Source organism: Dicentrarchus labrax, unplaced genomic scaffold, assembly GCF_905237075.1.
Source record: "Dicentrarchus labrax unplaced genomic scaffold, dlabrax2021, whole genome shotgun sequence".
NCBI classification, from domain to species: domain Eukaryota; kingdom Metazoa; phylum Chordata; class Actinopteri; family Moronidae; genus Dicentrarchus; species Dicentrarchus labrax.
This window is the reverse complement of record NW_026136707.1, coordinates 27,741,193-27,757,930: the sequence shown is the minus strand read 5'-3', so window position 1 is coordinate 27,757,930 and position 16,738 is coordinate 27,741,193. Positions and strand designations below refer to the sequence as shown.

The following is a 16,738-nucleotide window of genomic DNA, read 5'->3' as shown; positions in this document are numbered from 1 at the left end:
AGGATGCAGAAAATCAAACTGTCACCTTCAGGTGACAGTCAGATCCCACTTCTGCATTTTAAACCTTATAGCAAAATGTACCTAAAAAAATCATTGTGTGTATTAAGGTTGAGACAATTTTCTATATATACCGATCAGCCACAACATTATGACTACCTGGGCACCCTGGCTTTACTTCAGTCTGAATCCAGGAACATGCAAGTCCTTGATGAGGACACAGAAAGACATATTCTTAACATATTTCCTTTTGTTTATGCTGAGGGTTGTTCACATAATACATAACTGTGAGCATTCTCTCCTTTTGTCTCGAGTCTTACAAAAGTATCCTCCTTTGATCATATATCACGTTATAAGGCATGATTGTATTACACAAATGAAGGGAACGTGAGCTTCTTATTTGTCTTTGTGGCTTTCCGCAGTCAGAACTCAACAAGTGCAGGAGGAATTAGAGTTTCTAGAAAGGACATGCTGCAGCAGTCAGATTAAATATCACTTCAGACAAACAAATCAGCATCAGAAAGAACACACATAACACTGAGTTCCCTTGAAACTTAAATAATTTATTTACCACTAGAGCACCACAACAATACTGTGTTACAATACAGCATAGTGGGTCACAATAACATCATCATCATCATTATCATCATCATCATCAAAAAAACCAACAAATACACATAAAAAATAACAGCTCTGTCGTGACAAAGTTGGTGCCTAACTCTTGTTTTTTTTCTGCTATTCAGTAAGTCCACTGGCACTAAATGCCCAAAGGGGGCTGGGGTCAGGTCACCTACATCAACACTCACTTGATAAGGGTGGGGGGTGGGGCTAGGGGGGCAGGTTCTGACTAACTAAGGATAGTAGGTATTTTAAAATAGTAAAATTAAAACAGCATCAGTGCAATTTGTTTTTAATAGATAACAAAAAGATCATGACTGACAGACAGCTTTTGCAAGTATGGGTGAAACAAATGTTGGCAGGAAGTTGAAAGTACAGAGAGACAGAGGCTGTTGGTGGTTGGGTACATGTTGTAATACTTTTGGCTCCAAGAGCATTTTTGAGGGTCATATCTACTATTCATTAACACCTTCTACAATCTTTCATTACACTAATCTCCGACAGCGTTTCTCCAAACATGGCTCCATCATCACTTACCTAAAGACAGCCTCGCCTTTCTCCAGACCCATGCTTTCCTAGCTAGCGCAGACTTAAATTGCGGCTGTGCTGAGCACACAAGATAGCACCACTGTAATTCTTAAGCTTATGAAATGTCATCACTTCTTTGAGTTTTCTCTAAGTGTGGAAAGCCACTAATTGTTCAACATGAGTCACTGCTAAGCACATCCAATATACACTAAATGGGACATGAAGGACACCTCTGTTCACTGACTTTTTTCTAGATATGACATGTCCATTACCAACATTAAAAGGGACAATTCCGGTTTATTACAAACTGGGTCTAATTTTTGTTGTCAACTCATGAGCAGACAGACAGACGTTGTTATAAGTCTCTGAGTGTTCAGATCTCAGTACTTTAGTAGCTTCTAACTGAATCTCTGTGCTTGGAAGTTTAGTTTCTCTCCTCGCTGTAAAACAATCAGAAAGTAAGGTAAGCAACATTTATTAGTTTGATTCACTGTTCGCTAATGCTGCTCTGTCTCTTCATTCAGTCTTGAGCTCTCTTGACCATCTCTGCTCTCTGCCTGTAAAGGCACACCTTCCAGTGGTTAGCCCTGTTGTAAAAACCTACTAGAAACTGGTAACGTGTGGCGGAAGAGAGGAGCACATGCCAGGCTCGCTCTACCATAGGAAAACAATGGTTTGGCAGGCAACGTGTTTCTGTGGGATTGGCCCCTAACCCTGAAATTCCACCGGGCACAGCTTTGCGACATCGCATCTCCCACGAGAACGTTTCAGAAGCATTTTCAGTGCGTGTTGCCTGCCTGATGTTGTTTACTTGTGTATTTTGTCACAAAATGTTGTGTTTCCCTGCTTTGAATCCTCTGTCTGATTGACCTCTGGCCTGGTGAAATATTGTTGATCTAGCATGAATTTTGATTCTGTGCCTGCACACGGTATTTTATTTTGAAAATTGACCGGATTCTCTATGCCGTTTCTGTGTTTGACTTCCTGTCAGTGCGATTTGCTCTGTGCTGCTTGACATGAGTGGGTTGTGGCTTCTATCAAAAATAGACCAGCGTGCGTAAATTCCACCAGCTGGGTATTCTATGCTTCTGGTGGAATTTTAAGCATTGTCTAGAATAAGCAAAAACTACAAAAATAAGACCATTGTGATAACAGACCGGAATTTTCTTTTAAGGCGCTCCAATGCGATCTAGATCTTTGCTCATGTGGTAGCTTTTTCATGCAATGATCAAAATTAAGAATTTTACAACTTCTGTAAAGTACAAAATGGAGTAGATATTATATATCATCAGTGCGAGGTTGACACTTTCCACCATTCTGGGTAAATATTTGCAGAACCATAACCATGAACGTTTTAAATAGCAAAACAATGGAAAGATTTAGGATATGACAAATGAATCCAAACAAAGACAAACACAAATGAGGACATGGTGTGGTACCAAAACTGTGGAGGGGTGAGGTTAGGGGAGAGAAGCGGTGGGATGGGGGAGTTCTGTGTTATTTTCAGGACTTATTTCACATATAGACACTTATCACTTATACTTCCAGTGTTTGCCTTACTCTCGTGTCTCGGTGTGACAAGTGTGTGAGGTGATGCATGTTGACAGGGCCTTCAAAATGCAAAAAAGGGCATACCTGTACAAAAAACATATCTGTGTCACTGTATGTGTATGATTGTATGTATGCATAGCATGTATGTGTCCTGTGCAGTGGGATCAACCAAAATATTCCCATGACTTTGATACCACTGCTAAAGATTATTTTACATACATATTTTCATCAGACGTGTTCCACCAGCTGAAATTTGATGATTTCAAAGTTGGCAGTGCAAATGCATACTGGAAGAGGCAGACAACTGAAACAATAACCAGGGCTGTCGTCAAAGCAACTACTTCATTAAAATATTTGGTAGCTAAGGAATTGCGACCCAAATATTTACTCAGTGGCAGGTTTTTAAGTTGACATTTTTATTTTACACTTTTTTTATTGAAAAAACCTGGCTGATCACCTTGCTTTATCTGTGACAAGCTAATACTGTCAGTTGGAATCTCAATAATTTCAATATAGTCTTTTTTTAAACCAGTCTCTAGGGGCCATTAGTGGTACTGCATCTTAAGGCAAGCCTCGGTCAGAACTTCGGTCAACTTCCTTCTTTCCTGTAATTAGACATGCTATTTGCTAGGCTCTGAAGAGAGGAAGGGTCAGTTGGTATCAACTGGTTCAGAAAAATACACATTGAAGTGTTTATTTTACCACACTTTCACAGACCAAAATTAGGTAATGCCTCCTTTGCATAATTAAACATAAAATTTCTTTAAACGTGTAATACAAAAAACTATTAAGTAATCAATCAAGACAATATATTAGGTTTTTTTACCCTAGGTTTTTACAGAGGGTTTCATTTATATATCATTTAGAGTCTGATTCATGTCGCATTTTATGGCTGTTGACAGTTGAAAGTATCTTCTAATTTATAGAGTGATAAAAAGAATATCCAAAATTCCTTCTGTAAAAACCCTTGACTCTAATATGTCAACAAAATCAAACAAGACCAGCTTTATTCAAAACTTAAAATATAATTTAATTTAATGTAAGTAATGAACTGGGGAAGTTTCATGGTGATATTTATTAGTGAAAATATTTACACTTTTGACCTGTACCGCCTCCCTTTAACATGTAAAACAGTCTGGTACACATTCTCTAAAGTTAGCATAACATATAATGTGTGGAAATGTGTACATTATTTCATGGTTTTCAGTTGCCGTAGGATCATAATTAAATGTCGGGGCATTCTTCATTTTTGCTGCCTTTTGTTTGCTTTGTTTGGCCTCATAATAAGAAGAAGTCGTCATTGTGCAGTACCAAATAACTGCACTGGCTCTCCTCCAGGAGAAGAAGGTTTAATGGGTTTATGTTGACACTGGTTTTGCCAAGAATTACACAACAAACTGAAGGCAAACTGCAATCTGGACTCGTGTGTTCATTGTTAAATTCTCTGCACACATACACATACTGCTTGTCATTGTCATTGTTAACCCATGTCCACCATATACTGCAATGCAACACTGTACTGCTGGTACTTAGCATTGGTATCAAAGTCAAGTTTCTAGTATCATGACGTCACTGGCCCTGTATGTTGTATATGCATTGAATTAGCATTAAATTGTTCTGTACCTCTATTCTCCAACACACCACTCCTGACCATTCCTGTGTGGAAACACTGCAGTGAGCATAATAGTGCATGTAAGAGAAAGTATGGATGCGTTTGACTGCATGTACACCCACGTGTGTGTGTGTGTGTGTGTGTGTGTGTGTGTGTGTGTGTGTGAAGGAAGGAGAGAGAGAGTGTTTGTGCTGGCTTGTAAGGGCTTCTAGCTGCACTTGCAGGATTTGACCTTCATATTGGAGAGCTGCTCTATTTTGGGGGTCTTGCCGATGTAATAGAGGATGGTGAGGGGCTCCAGGTCCTGGGAGACGCAACAGGGTGATGCTGATGCTTCAGGGTTGATGGTGTTGTACAGGCCTAACACCTGGAAGACAAAAATTAGAGTGATGCCATGGGGTAGACTGAATTCGGCACTGAAATGGTGAAGCACCTACTGCAATGCTACCACAACGTCCAGATGCAACTTTTGGAGATTTGCAGTTTTTTGAGTGTAGCACAGTATAGTGTAAGTTGTCTTATATAGATGTATGGACCTAACTGTATAAATTAAATACGGAAACAATAAACAGGAACAGGAAGTCGAACCTTCTTAATTTTAAGCTATAATATGTAACATTTCCTCTTTAAAATGTCTATAAACTCTAGAGCAATGTTCTACAGTATATGTAGAGTGAGACTTAGAGAAATCTGTCATTTTTCTCAGGTAACGCTGCGTTTCACCGGTCGCCTGTCAATGGAGTCATATCCTCTTTATGCATGCTTTAGCGTTGTGGTTGTCTGCCAGAAGCTGTCATAAACTGTCTTTTTATCCAGTTTGAAGCCACATTGTTACCATCCACTGTTTAGATCTTGGTGCTTTTTAACTCTAGATTTGAACCTGATGAAGGATTTTAGTCATCGGACGTCTGGATCTTAAGTTATCAGAGAAACAAGCTGAGCTAACGTTAGCAGCAGCTCGGCTCGCAGCCCCTCTGGGACGTCCTCTGTCTGTCCAACAGCGTGGGAGAAGCAGTAATTGTTAAGGTGGAACTGCTTTATTCAGTGTGTTTAGTGGTTTTAATCAGCGGGTCTGTTTGTTTTGGAGAGGAGGAGACCTCTGTGGATCATTGGGCTCCCGGTATGGTGGTCATTTCCTTCACATCAAAAAGGAGGACACTTTGCATACACGGGGACACGCAAGCAGATATTTGTTTGGTATGATCCGGTTTTAAATTTTAATGTTTTTCCACCAGATTACATAAAGGTGCATACACATACCACATAGCTAATAATAAATATACAAGATACAGCTCATGACAACGTGCCCTTCCAATTCAGATTACATAGGTCTAATAAACATCACACAGAAACTGTTCTTAATGTTTTATCTGGATAGATAAAGGGGGAAAAAAATGCAGCACCTTCTGTTTCAGATGTATTGGCTTTACCTAGGCTGTGCCTTTACGTATGAGTATGAGCATTTTCAGAATTTCAGTCCAACAACCGAAGCTAATGTTACGTTCTCTGTGGCTGAGAGCTTGATTGACAGCCTGGTGGTAGCAACTGTGGTGATCTAATCAACACATGGCTCATTTGAATATTAAAATTAGCCATGTGTTGATAGGTCACCACACGAAAATGAAATTATTTATTTTGACACACATTTTTAGCCAATAAGTATTAAACTAACAAGGTAATGTGTCAAAAGGCGGACCTTTTTAGTTATTTTCTCAAAAGGAGGACAAATGAGTGTCCAGCTTAAAGCTGCGCCTGCAGCCGGACAGGGCATTTAAAAGCCGGACTGTCCGGCCTAAAGCTGGACGAATGGCCACCCTAGCTCCCGGTAGAAACCTCCTGAACCATGAACACTGAAGGAATCCTAACAGGGAGAAGCTGACTGCAATGATTGCAGTGGTGGTGAAGACAACAACTCCCATGATTCCACGCTACTTCACAACGTAAGTAAACTTCTTTTGTCATTGTTCTAATGTATGTATCCATATTGTATGTTTAAAAATGATTATGTATATAGAAAATGTTATTTATTTCGGAGCCTGCTTGTCCCAGTTGAAAGTCAAGCTCAGCTCAGCTATATCAGATGATCACAGCTAATCATAAACACACATCTGCTGATGGCTCAGCTGATTCCTCTTAAGCTTCCTATTGGAAACCATACACAGTCAGCTGACAGCTCAGCTGATTCCCTCGAGCATCCAATTGGCAAACATCATGCATGGCGCCTTATTTAAGCTGCTTTAGCCTGCCTATCTCTGCTGCTTCCTCTACAAGCCTTTTGCACCCACCTCCACCCCAGCTCCTCCTTTTATGTTGTATCTAATTAATCAATGTCATTTTCTGATTGCCATTGATGCTTGCTCTGTTCTGTACCCTGGGGGGGTCTCTGCTGCCGTTCTCCTTGTCTTAAACTTTTCCATGTCTGCATGTGGAAGGGCAGGGAGGTCCGAGAACAGAGCCGTACCACCAAATATAACATTCTGCTTTGGAATAAAAGTTCTTTCGACAAAAGTGGTCCTGACTGAAAGTAGGTAAGCCTTGTTTTTAACCTAGCAGTTGCAGCACCTGTCGGTCAGTTAAGAGGGCTGAGAAGTCAGCAGTCAATATAATAGACTTTTCAAGTTTTTTCTTAAACTTGGGCTAGTTGGTTTGAACAGTGTCCGATATTAGCTGCAGATACACACACCAGTCATACACATGACAAAGTAAAGTAGGATAAAATGCTCAAGTTACTGCCCTCACTAGATGGTAAATGGACCTGTACTTGTATATATATTTTACACTACATGCCACATTTGCCCTTTCACACACATTCACTCAGTGATCGGGATCAATTTGGGGTTCAGTATCTTGCTCAAAGATGCTTTGACAGGTGGCAGGAGGGGCTGGGGATCGAACCAACAACCTTCCAATTAGTGGACGACCTGCTCTTCCTCTGAGCCACAACTGCCCCACAGTTTGTTTAACCTTTGACCCTGTCCCTCATACACTACCTTGGAATGCTGTGTGTCAGCGCTCCACAGATACGGACAGGCCCCAGCACAGAAGTTGGCCTCATAGCCCTTTGGCTCATGGATCCACCTCCAGCCCAGGTCCTTCTTAAAATCGATGTAGAGTGAGCGTAAGCAGCAGTTGTCCTGAACGTTTCTACAAAAAGACAAAGGGGGAAGGTGAACTGTGGTGCAGTAGAAAATGATGGGCACAGTTAGAGAAAGAAAGAAACCATTTCTTAATAAGGAGGAGCAGACACAGCAAATGCACGGTCCCCTCTGAGCTTCCGCTTAGTTTTAGGGCACACTCAGGAGCAGCTGATCATCTGACCTGAGAGAGCGGACGGGTATGTAGGGGTGTAGAAGCTCAGAGAGGTAGGGCGGGGCAAGACCATTCAGCGAAATAATTTCTTTTAAAATAAAAGAATTTTAAAATGGATCCTAAATTGAATAGGCAGCCAGTGGAGTGAGGCTAAAATGGGGGAAATGTGCTCATGTTTACATGTGCCAGTTAAAAGACGTGCAGCAGCATTCTGTACCATCTGGAGACGGGCGATGGAGGACCCACTAACCCCCACATACAGTGCATTACAGTAATCCAGCCGAGTGGTAACAAAGGCGTGGATTACCGTCTCAAAGTGCTGCCTTGATAGAATTGGCTTTATTTTGGCCAGCTGCCTCAAATGGAAAAAGCTTGATTTGACAACAGCCTTGATCTGACTGTCAAACTTAAGCTCAGGGTCCACCTTAACCCCTAGGTTTGTGATGCTAGGTTTACTATACTGGGCCAAGGAACCCAGATCTACAGGGGGGGTCCCAGTGGTGCCACCAAAAACCATCACTTCCGTCTTTTTATCATTGAAATTTAAAAAGTTCAGAGCTATCCAGGCCTTTATGTCGTCGAGACACTTAAGTAGCAGTCTGACAGAGTATTCATTTTTCTTTTTAAGAGGCACAAAATAATGTAACATATAATATAATAATGTAAAAATAACCAAACCAGACAAGCCTGAAGCTGTACACCACAAACCTGACTCTAACCTGATTTTGTTGGGACCTGTCAAGTACTCAAGTGATCATTTCTGTCGCCAGATCTCAACAATTATCTTAATGATGTTTACCTCTAATATGATGGACATTCCTATGTGACTGCAGCTAAAATAGATTTGATTCCTGACCAGATTTTTTTCAGGTTTGTGTGGGAAGATTTTACTCGGCATTGAAGCCTGCCTCACTCTGTCACTTCTTAATGCACAGACGGATTTCAGTACAGTGGCTTCCCATGGAGAGTTTTATGCCTATAGACACAGAATGTGTCCTGTTGCCATGGAGTACAGCTCATACAGTAATCACTGTCACTGGACATCTTTCATCAGGTGTGTGATAAGACCCACTCCTTGATTCCATTGGTCACAGGTCTGTGACGTTGACCAGTATGCTAACTGTAGCATGGCTTTTGAGGAGCTCACTTTTTTAAGAAACATTCATAGCTGCAACAGCCTAATTGCTTACTGTCACATCGGATATATAACAATCAGCTAATGACCGTATCAAACCTCCACATGTCAAAACCTCACAATATAGGCTACTATACAATACAGGTCAAATAGCAAAACAGTCCTGTGAGGCTTAGTTAAAGTCAATGAAGTTTAGGATATTGCGCCACCTGCAACACTTGGTGTAGTGTAATATGCATGTTGGTATCTTTAGTGATCCCTGATGATTCACCTTCATGCATGAATAACACATAAATAGTTTTCATTGATTTCTGTGCTTCTACCATGGCCAAGTAGGCTGTGAAGTTTCTTTTGTCTGTTTTTATGATTGGGAGTCTGCACAGGATGTTTTATTTTAAAAATTGACTAGATTCTCTATGCTGTTCCTGTGTGCTTGACATGGCTTCTGTCGAAAATAGACTAGCCACATATTCTCTGTGTAGCAGAGCAGGGAGCCGCTGCTGGGACACTACTGAAATTCTTCTGGTGGAATCACAAGCAGTGTCTGGAAGGGCAGTGGTTGGTGGAATTACGCAGTGAGACTGTGAATGTCGGGTTATTACCTAGAGCAGTAGGCAGCATCCAGGGCTCTCTTGGATCGATGGTTCTTGTGCGGGGACTGGGACTGGGACTCCAGCCGGTATGAAGGCAGCAGCATGAGGAGAAGGTGTGGGGCTCGAGCACTGTGCCGCCGCTTCTTAAAAACCTTAAGGTCACCGCCATGGATGAAGCTGTCATCAATACCTGGAAACATAACAGAGTGATCAATAGGCTGCATGCAAGTATGTGTGTTAATTGACATTTGAAAACAAAATCTGATCACCTTTATAAAAGTATGCAAACTAAAGGCATTCATATTCTTGAAATGCCTGTCAGTTTGTCGAACAGTGCCCACATCATGAATGCCTTCAAGGAGAGACTGTCCAAGAGGGTGCAATGTTATCCCTCTACAGTATGCAAGCTGTTCGCCCCCCCATTACTTTGTTAGCATCAGCCTGATAACAAGTTGACAATGATGAATGTTCAGCTATAATATAAATAATGGACTTGGCTGAATTGCTAATTAGCAGTAAACACACAGTACAGTTAAGGCTGATGTCATTAGTTTTGACCTGATGATGGTTTATGAAAAGTCATTAAGATCTATCCTCTAGAGATCTTAAAGATTTGTACTAAATGGGATGGCAATCGATCCAACAGTTACAGATATTACAGATACAGCTAACAGGTAAATTAATGGTGGTGTTAGATGTTAAGTCAGGGGATCTCAAATTAGGATAATTAGAATATATCCTCTGTGACCCAAGTATGTCTGGAAATGCATCTAATATTTGTTCAAATATTTCAGTTTTGTTTTGAGCATCATTGCTACCATTTTTGAAACTCTTGGATAGAAAGAAAAAGGCAGTTTTTAAATGATAATTTCAGGTTCTGTTGAAGATCTAACCCCAATACACCTGTTATTACAAAACAATTAAATATATACCTGTAATTAATATATCAACAAATTTCATGTGCAGACCAAAACCAACAATGAATGTATCTACTAACAAGTACTGTATGTGTATCAAGGCCTGATATATCTTCGTCCTCTGTGCCACAGAGCTCCCTTATTGTCCAAAAACTATTAAAAACACATCAACGAACCACACTGAGGCTAGGTGACATGTTCCTTCATTACCATGAATACACACACACACACACACACACACACACACACACACACACACAGGTCCGACACTACAGCACACACACATTGTAGTTTATTCACCAGTCAAAGCTACTATATATTTATGAGTTTTTTAAAGTTGTACCCCATCAGACGTCTATTTATGGTGTTGAAAGCATGCTGTGGTGGCTCAAAGGGTTTTAGGGCGGGGGGTTAAATGCGCACCAGTCAGAAAGTGGTACTTTTGTGAAACAGCTTAGTCAGGGTTAGGGTTGCGCCCAAAAGGGTACTTTACAATGTTTTTCTCCACTGAAAGGGCATCCTACAGGGCCCTTTATCATGTTTCCTCCACTAGAAGGGCACTTTATCAATTTTTTTTCCAATGGAAGGGCACCCTAAAGGGCAATTTATCATGTTTATCTACCAAGATGGGCACTTGTGCGTTTAGTAAGCATTCGAACATGGGGGCAGAGGTGGAAGGCCATTCTCCTGCTGAGTTTTCAGTCAGTGCTCCCGGCCACACATAAGTCCCACCCTGTCATCAAGTCCAGCCAACGAATGTGAGCAGGTGCCTATAACTATGAGATTTGTACACCTCACTGATATTAATGGAAAATGTACATGTTGCTCAATCACTGCAGTAGGATAGAAAAAGGTGGTAGGAAAGTCAGAAAGTATTGAGAGATGAACTAACACATTGTTGGTTTTGGTCTTTTCATAGGATTTGTTGACAATAACAAAATATAACACCAGACATTTGATTGAAATAACCTGCAAACCGTGCCTCCAGCTCCTCACTCTTGTTGGGAATAATGTAGTTATTTGATGGTACGAAAGTGCAGCATGGGCAGTGCAGGCTGATCTTGAATCCACTGTTTCTGTCTGTGGAGAGACAAGAGTCAAGGTGACAATGTAACTCATGCAATAAGTGTTGAGGAATGTGCTACAGTGATGGGAGGAATGTGAACTCACCTCTGTGGTTCAGCCATTCGCTCACTGCTTCCGTCACATCAAAGGACAGCCACTCTCCCTCTGTTTGTGTTCGTACCACTTTGCTGTCAATATACCGCTGTGTTGGGGATGTCAGGTCTTTGTGTCCTAAAATCTGTAGAAAAAACAGAGGCATGTCAGTTGTGAACCAGAAATAATATCTAAGGGGAATTTATCTAAAATGACTATATAAAGATACTGCTATAGGTTTCTTTTGGGGTATTGTAGAAGTCTCAGTTCAGCAAGTCCTCTGACCCTGAAAACAAAATGGTTTATTTGTAATTCGCTTCCAAATTGACTCATATGAGTGTTTTCTTATCTGCCACCTCTGGGTTAAGGTTTGATTAGGGTTAGGCAACTAAACTACTTTGTTAAGGTTGCTTAGGTTGCTGGATGAAAACTCCAGTGCTAGATCGATGAAAAGGGGATCATCAAAGTCATTAGGATACATCGTCTAGGAGCCATGAATGTCTTACAAAACTTTTACACATGGCCTCTTTTTCAAGGCCGGATACTGCATGTAAGACTACAGTATCTTGACTTGACTTAACATAACCTGTGACTTGACTTGACTTGTCCAAGAAAAAAGGACTTGTGAATCGCTTGAGACTTGGACCAAATGACTTCAGTCACATGTCTGGAGCTAGGGGTGCTAGCGGCTCTGATTTGATTAACCTAATAATATTATCGTTTTTCATGTTCAATTGTGCTTCTGAATAAAGCCTGAATAATATTTCAACCAGATTCTATGGCTTAGCAAACACATGCACTGCATCACATAGTACACAATACATCAAGACACACAAGCAGCCACAGTAGCTTTGGAGGACAGTTGGTTGAGGTGTTAGTTGAGGTCTAGCAGCCTGCTCTTTTCTCTCTGATTGATTGGCCAGGTCTGGGAGGAGCAGTGAGAGTGTAACCAGATGCTGGACAGACCTCTGTTATTCTGCTGTCCTTCAGAACCATGTGTTTATGTTGGCTCATCTCTGCCTAATGTGTAAAACACTATTCCTGCTGCTTTTACTGAAATCTCCTGTTAGGGCTGGTATGGGAAGCCTGAGAGAGGAGACACTGAAGCTCAGACACAAACAGTATGGATGGAGAAGTTGGCGATAAAAGAGTTTTATAATGTGGTGGGTTGAGGGGTACAAAGAGATTTTATAATTCTTTGGTCGATTGTACTGTTTGACCCCTTTGGGTGACTGTCACTCTGTAAACACAACTATGGTCCAAGTTGTGTTCCAGAAGTAAGAAAATCCCATTCAAAATTCAATCTAAATGACTAGACGCCTTAAAACCTAACCCTACACCATAACCCTACTCATCTGATCATGGTGTCTTTTTACTCCAATTATAAATAAAGTTGGAAAAAAAGTTTTATATTTTAAAAAGCAAAGCAAAAGGGGTTTTAAAAGTTGAACCGAGGCACATTTCTCCTAATACTGATGGACATTTTAAGGTGTTAAGGTTTAATGGTGTTTCCACAAGTATGTGGAAATTCTGGGCCGATAAAAACACATAACACATAAGTGTGTTTTACTAAAGACAAGGCATGATGAGTTAATATATTACATTATATATTAACAGGAGCATAGAAATGCATTAAATTCCAGATTAAATTAAAAAAAAAAAAATTTTAAATTAAAAGCTTCACCTCTAAATCCTCAGTCCTTCAATTTCAATTCAATTTTATTTGTATAGCGCCAATTCATAACAGAAGTTATCTCAGGACACTTTTCAAATAGAGCAGGTCTAGACCGAACTCTTTATAACATTAATTACAGAGACCCAACAGTACCACCATGAGCAAGCACTTGGCGACAAGGGCAAGGAAAAACTGCCTGTTAAAAGGCAGAAACCTAGGACAGATCCTCCGGCTCTAGGTGGGTGGTCATCTGTCTCGACCAGTTGGGGTAGAGAGAGAGAGAGAGAGAGAGAGAGAGAGAGAGAGAGAGAGGCAGAGAGAGAGAGAGCGAGAGACAGAGAGACAGACAGACAGACAGGTGCACAGCAACAACAGTATTGGCAATGGCAGTCAAGCAGGACCATGGCAGGAGGCTCCACCAGGATCCATGCGAGACGAGAAAGCACAAGAACTCCGGGGAAGAAGTGAAGTCCTTCGCAAACCTATTTAACTATTTATGCAAAAAAAATTACAAAAATGTTCTCTATATTTATATTTTCGAAATCCGAAACAGAGCTAAAAGTTAGCTAGCTAGCAACAGCATGGGTTTCTAACGGAGTGTTTCTGGGGGCCAGACTTCACTGATTACTGTACAAAAAAACTCACTTCGGTAATGTATTCCCTATTGTAAAACTTCCTGCTTCCTGAATCTCTGATGCAAATGTTGTTAATTTCTGAAGTTTTACACAAGATGTCTCTTACTTCACTGTAAAGTCCATTCTCAGAGGATGTGCACTGGTGGCTTCAAGTTTCAACATCACACTGTACAAGTCGCATACTGGACCAGGATTGACTTCCTAACTATCCTAACAAGAAGGAACACAAAAAACAATGCTTTAAGCATTTAAATGAATCAACTAGCTCCAAAAGTAAAATATCTTTACAGGATTGAGATATGCTAAAGCATATTACAAATTTGCATTATGTTGTTTGAAGGCTATAAAATGTGGAGGGAGATTAATTCCGATGCTGTTTGAGAAGAAAGTTAACTTTTTTCTTGGATTATATTTTCAGTGCATTTGTTCATCTCCATACGTCATACGTCACCAACTCCCTTGTTTCTAGTTGTGAAGATGCAGACCATGCAGACATGTGCAACCGGAATGTCTCATATTTACCCACCAAAGTGATTTTATTCTCACTGGAACAAGTTGCTTTTTTGCAGCTGTTTTTGCTATGTTCCCTTTCTCACACAATTTAATTGCAAAAGAAAAACTTCTTAGTAAGCAACAGCAGGCATTTTAGGTAAGAGTTCTGCACCTGGCTGGGTACCTGCTGCAAAAACATAGTGTGAAGGGGACGGGCACAAATTAACTAAATGCAGGCAGACAGTGGATGAGAACAACAATGTGTTATATATTCCTTTATCAGAAATTAAATGGCTTAGCAGGCTACCTGTTACGTAAAAAAAAGTCTGCAAAATCCTGAAGGGACTGAAAAGTCTTGCGAGTGGGTTTGATGACTTGTCATGTTCCATTTGTGTATTTTGTTCCCAGGTCTCAGTCATAAATTACTTTAGGTATATAAAGTTAACTAACCATCTAAAAACAATCAAGAGCAAAATAAAGGTGCTTTCTTTAATATCATTTTTAAGCATTACTCTCTGATTCTGTAAAGGTGTGTATAATCAGCCTTGTTTTGAATGCATACAAGTATTGCACATTGTATGCCCTAACCCCAACCCTCAGGTTTATTGCCACGTTCTGATTCTGATTCTGCAGTCATTTTAATTAGTGCTGTCAGTTAAACGCGTTATTAATGGCGTTAACACAAACCCATTTTAACCGCGTACATTTTTTTAGCACGAGATTAAAGTTCTTTTTGGCCTAGCACACTTTGTAGTTTTTTTCACATGCTGTTGCAACAACTAGTAACGTTAGAAAAACACCACACCGGATCTAGCTAGACCGGAAACAAAACAACAGGCACGCCGCACACACTTTAGGAGTAGTAGACGTTACGTTTTGAGTGGATGGCGAGTGTGAGACGCCGAAATGGATGCCAATAATATTCTGAATGGAAAGTTTACTTTTAAAAAGTTGCCAAATGGTTCCATTGACAAGACCAAAGTGATCTGTGTGTTTTGTCGTTGTTAACTGAGCTATCATCGCAGCACGTCCAGTCTGAAATACCACTTGATGGCCGAGCACACAGCTGATGCGAATTCTCCGCCCCCTCGTCAAAGCCAGGCGACAATGGATGATTTTTCAATAAAAACAACATTTGCACAAAGCAAGCCGATCCACTTTTCCATGTTGATAAGAGCATTAAAATGAGAAAAAACAATGGGACAAAAAGAAATCAAGGGACATTTAGAATAGATAAAAATGTGCGATTAATTGCGATTAATTGCGAGTTAACTATGACATGAATGTGATTAATCGCGATTAAATATTTTAATAGTTTGACAGCACTAATTTTAATGTATGATCTATAGAAGCATCTACAGGATATTTATTACAAGTCCAAACTCCACATCAGAGGCAGAAATATTTTCAAACATTTCTAGATGAGGTGTTAAGTTTAGCTATGTATAGACATAAATAAGTCTGTGTGTGTGTGTGTGTGTGTGTGTGTGTGTGTGTGTGTGTGTGTCTGTGTGTGATGTACGAGGTGGATGTTATCAGGTCTCCCTCTTTGTACCGGCTCGTCCCTTCCTCCCTCACACATTTACAGGCGCTGTGTTTGCGTGAGAAAATCTCCCTGTTTGGAGCTGTGTTTAGGCCAGCTGTCATCTCCTTGTCTGGATGTAAACATAGCATGGGAACTAGCTGGTGTAGACAGGCTGACAGACAGCCAGCCAGGGGTGACTTTAGGGTCAAATCACTAACTTTAATACTTTACTGTGTTAGAAACAGTGATCCCCGGACCCTTGTGAATATTACCATTAAGTTTAGAACTTGCAATAGTTGTTATTCCTGAAATTACAGTTTTTTTAGGTTTTATACCACCATGCTGGTGATAGTTGTAGCTGGAGGCATTATGTTTTTGGATTGTCCTTACGTCCGTCCTATTCTTGTGAACACGATATCTCAAGAATGCCTCGAGGGAGTTTCTTCAAATTTGGAACTAATATCCGCTTGGACTCTAGGATGAACTGTTATCGGTTTTAGTGGTCAAAGGTCACTGTGACCTCAAAAAACATGGTCCAGCCATAACTTTTGGTCATAACACAATAATGAATGCTGAAATTATGACAAAATGTCACACAGTTGTTTAATGGGATATAACGATGTACCAACGACGTAAAGATGTCATCACTTACATTTTTACGCAAAAGGTCAAAGGTCAGCTTTACTGTGACATCATAATGTCCTGGAAAAACATGTTTAATTCAGGAACAGAAGGGTAGATTGTGGCCATATTTTACTGATGGTCAGACACTGAATTGGTGAAACCTTTTACTCACAAATGTCATTGTGACAATATGTTACGGAAATAGGTTTCTGGCCCCAGTTGAAAAATTACCTGCCAATTTCAGATCTCATGGTAAATGGTAAATGGATTGTACTTATATAGCACCTTCACATTCATACACTGAAGGTAAAGGTTCATCACAAACAGAAACTAATTTATTCACACATGACACGATTCACGGGACTGCAA

General features: G+C 40.4%; 2 protein-coding genes across 3 annotated transcripts in view; both read right to left on the bottom strand.

The window, feature by feature from the left end:
* Nucleotides 1-539: 539 nt before the first annotated feature.
* The window catches only part of LOC127367458 (transforming growth factor beta-2 proprotein-like), a 46,605-nt gene continuing 30,406 nt past the window's right edge, over nt 540-16,738 (bottom strand). The window contains exons 4-8 of one of the 2 annotated variants that reach the window (XM_051407333.1): nt 11,431-11,563; nt 11,230-11,340; nt 9,353-9,533; nt 7,297-7,450; nt 540-4,673 (exon numbers count right to left, since the gene is read on the bottom strand). In XM_051407333.1, coding sequence (XP_051263293.1) covers nt 4,515-4,673; nt 7,297-7,450; nt 9,353-9,533; nt 11,230-11,340; nt 11,431-11,563 — 738 coding nt within the window. In that variant the 3' untranslated portion in view covers nt 540-4,514. The remainder of the gene's footprint in view (nt 4,674-7,296; nt 7,451-9,352; nt 9,534-11,229; nt 11,341-11,430; nt 11,564-16,738) is intronic. The other variant, XM_051407335.1, reaches the window with a different exon arrangement.
* LOC127367359 (transforming growth factor beta-2 proprotein-like) overlaps nt 4,515-16,738 on the bottom strand; it is a 42,947-nt gene continuing 30,723 nt past the window's right edge. The window contains exons 4-8 of the mRNA XM_051407120.1: nt 11,431-11,563; nt 11,230-11,340; nt 9,353-9,533; nt 7,297-7,450; nt 4,515-4,673 (exon numbers count right to left, since the gene is read on the bottom strand). Of these exons, the coding sequence (XP_051263080.1) occupies nt 4,515-4,673; nt 7,297-7,450; nt 9,353-9,533; nt 11,230-11,340; nt 11,431-11,563 (738 nt within the window). The remainder of the gene's footprint in view (nt 4,674-7,296; nt 7,451-9,352; nt 9,534-11,229; nt 11,341-11,430; nt 11,564-16,738) is intronic.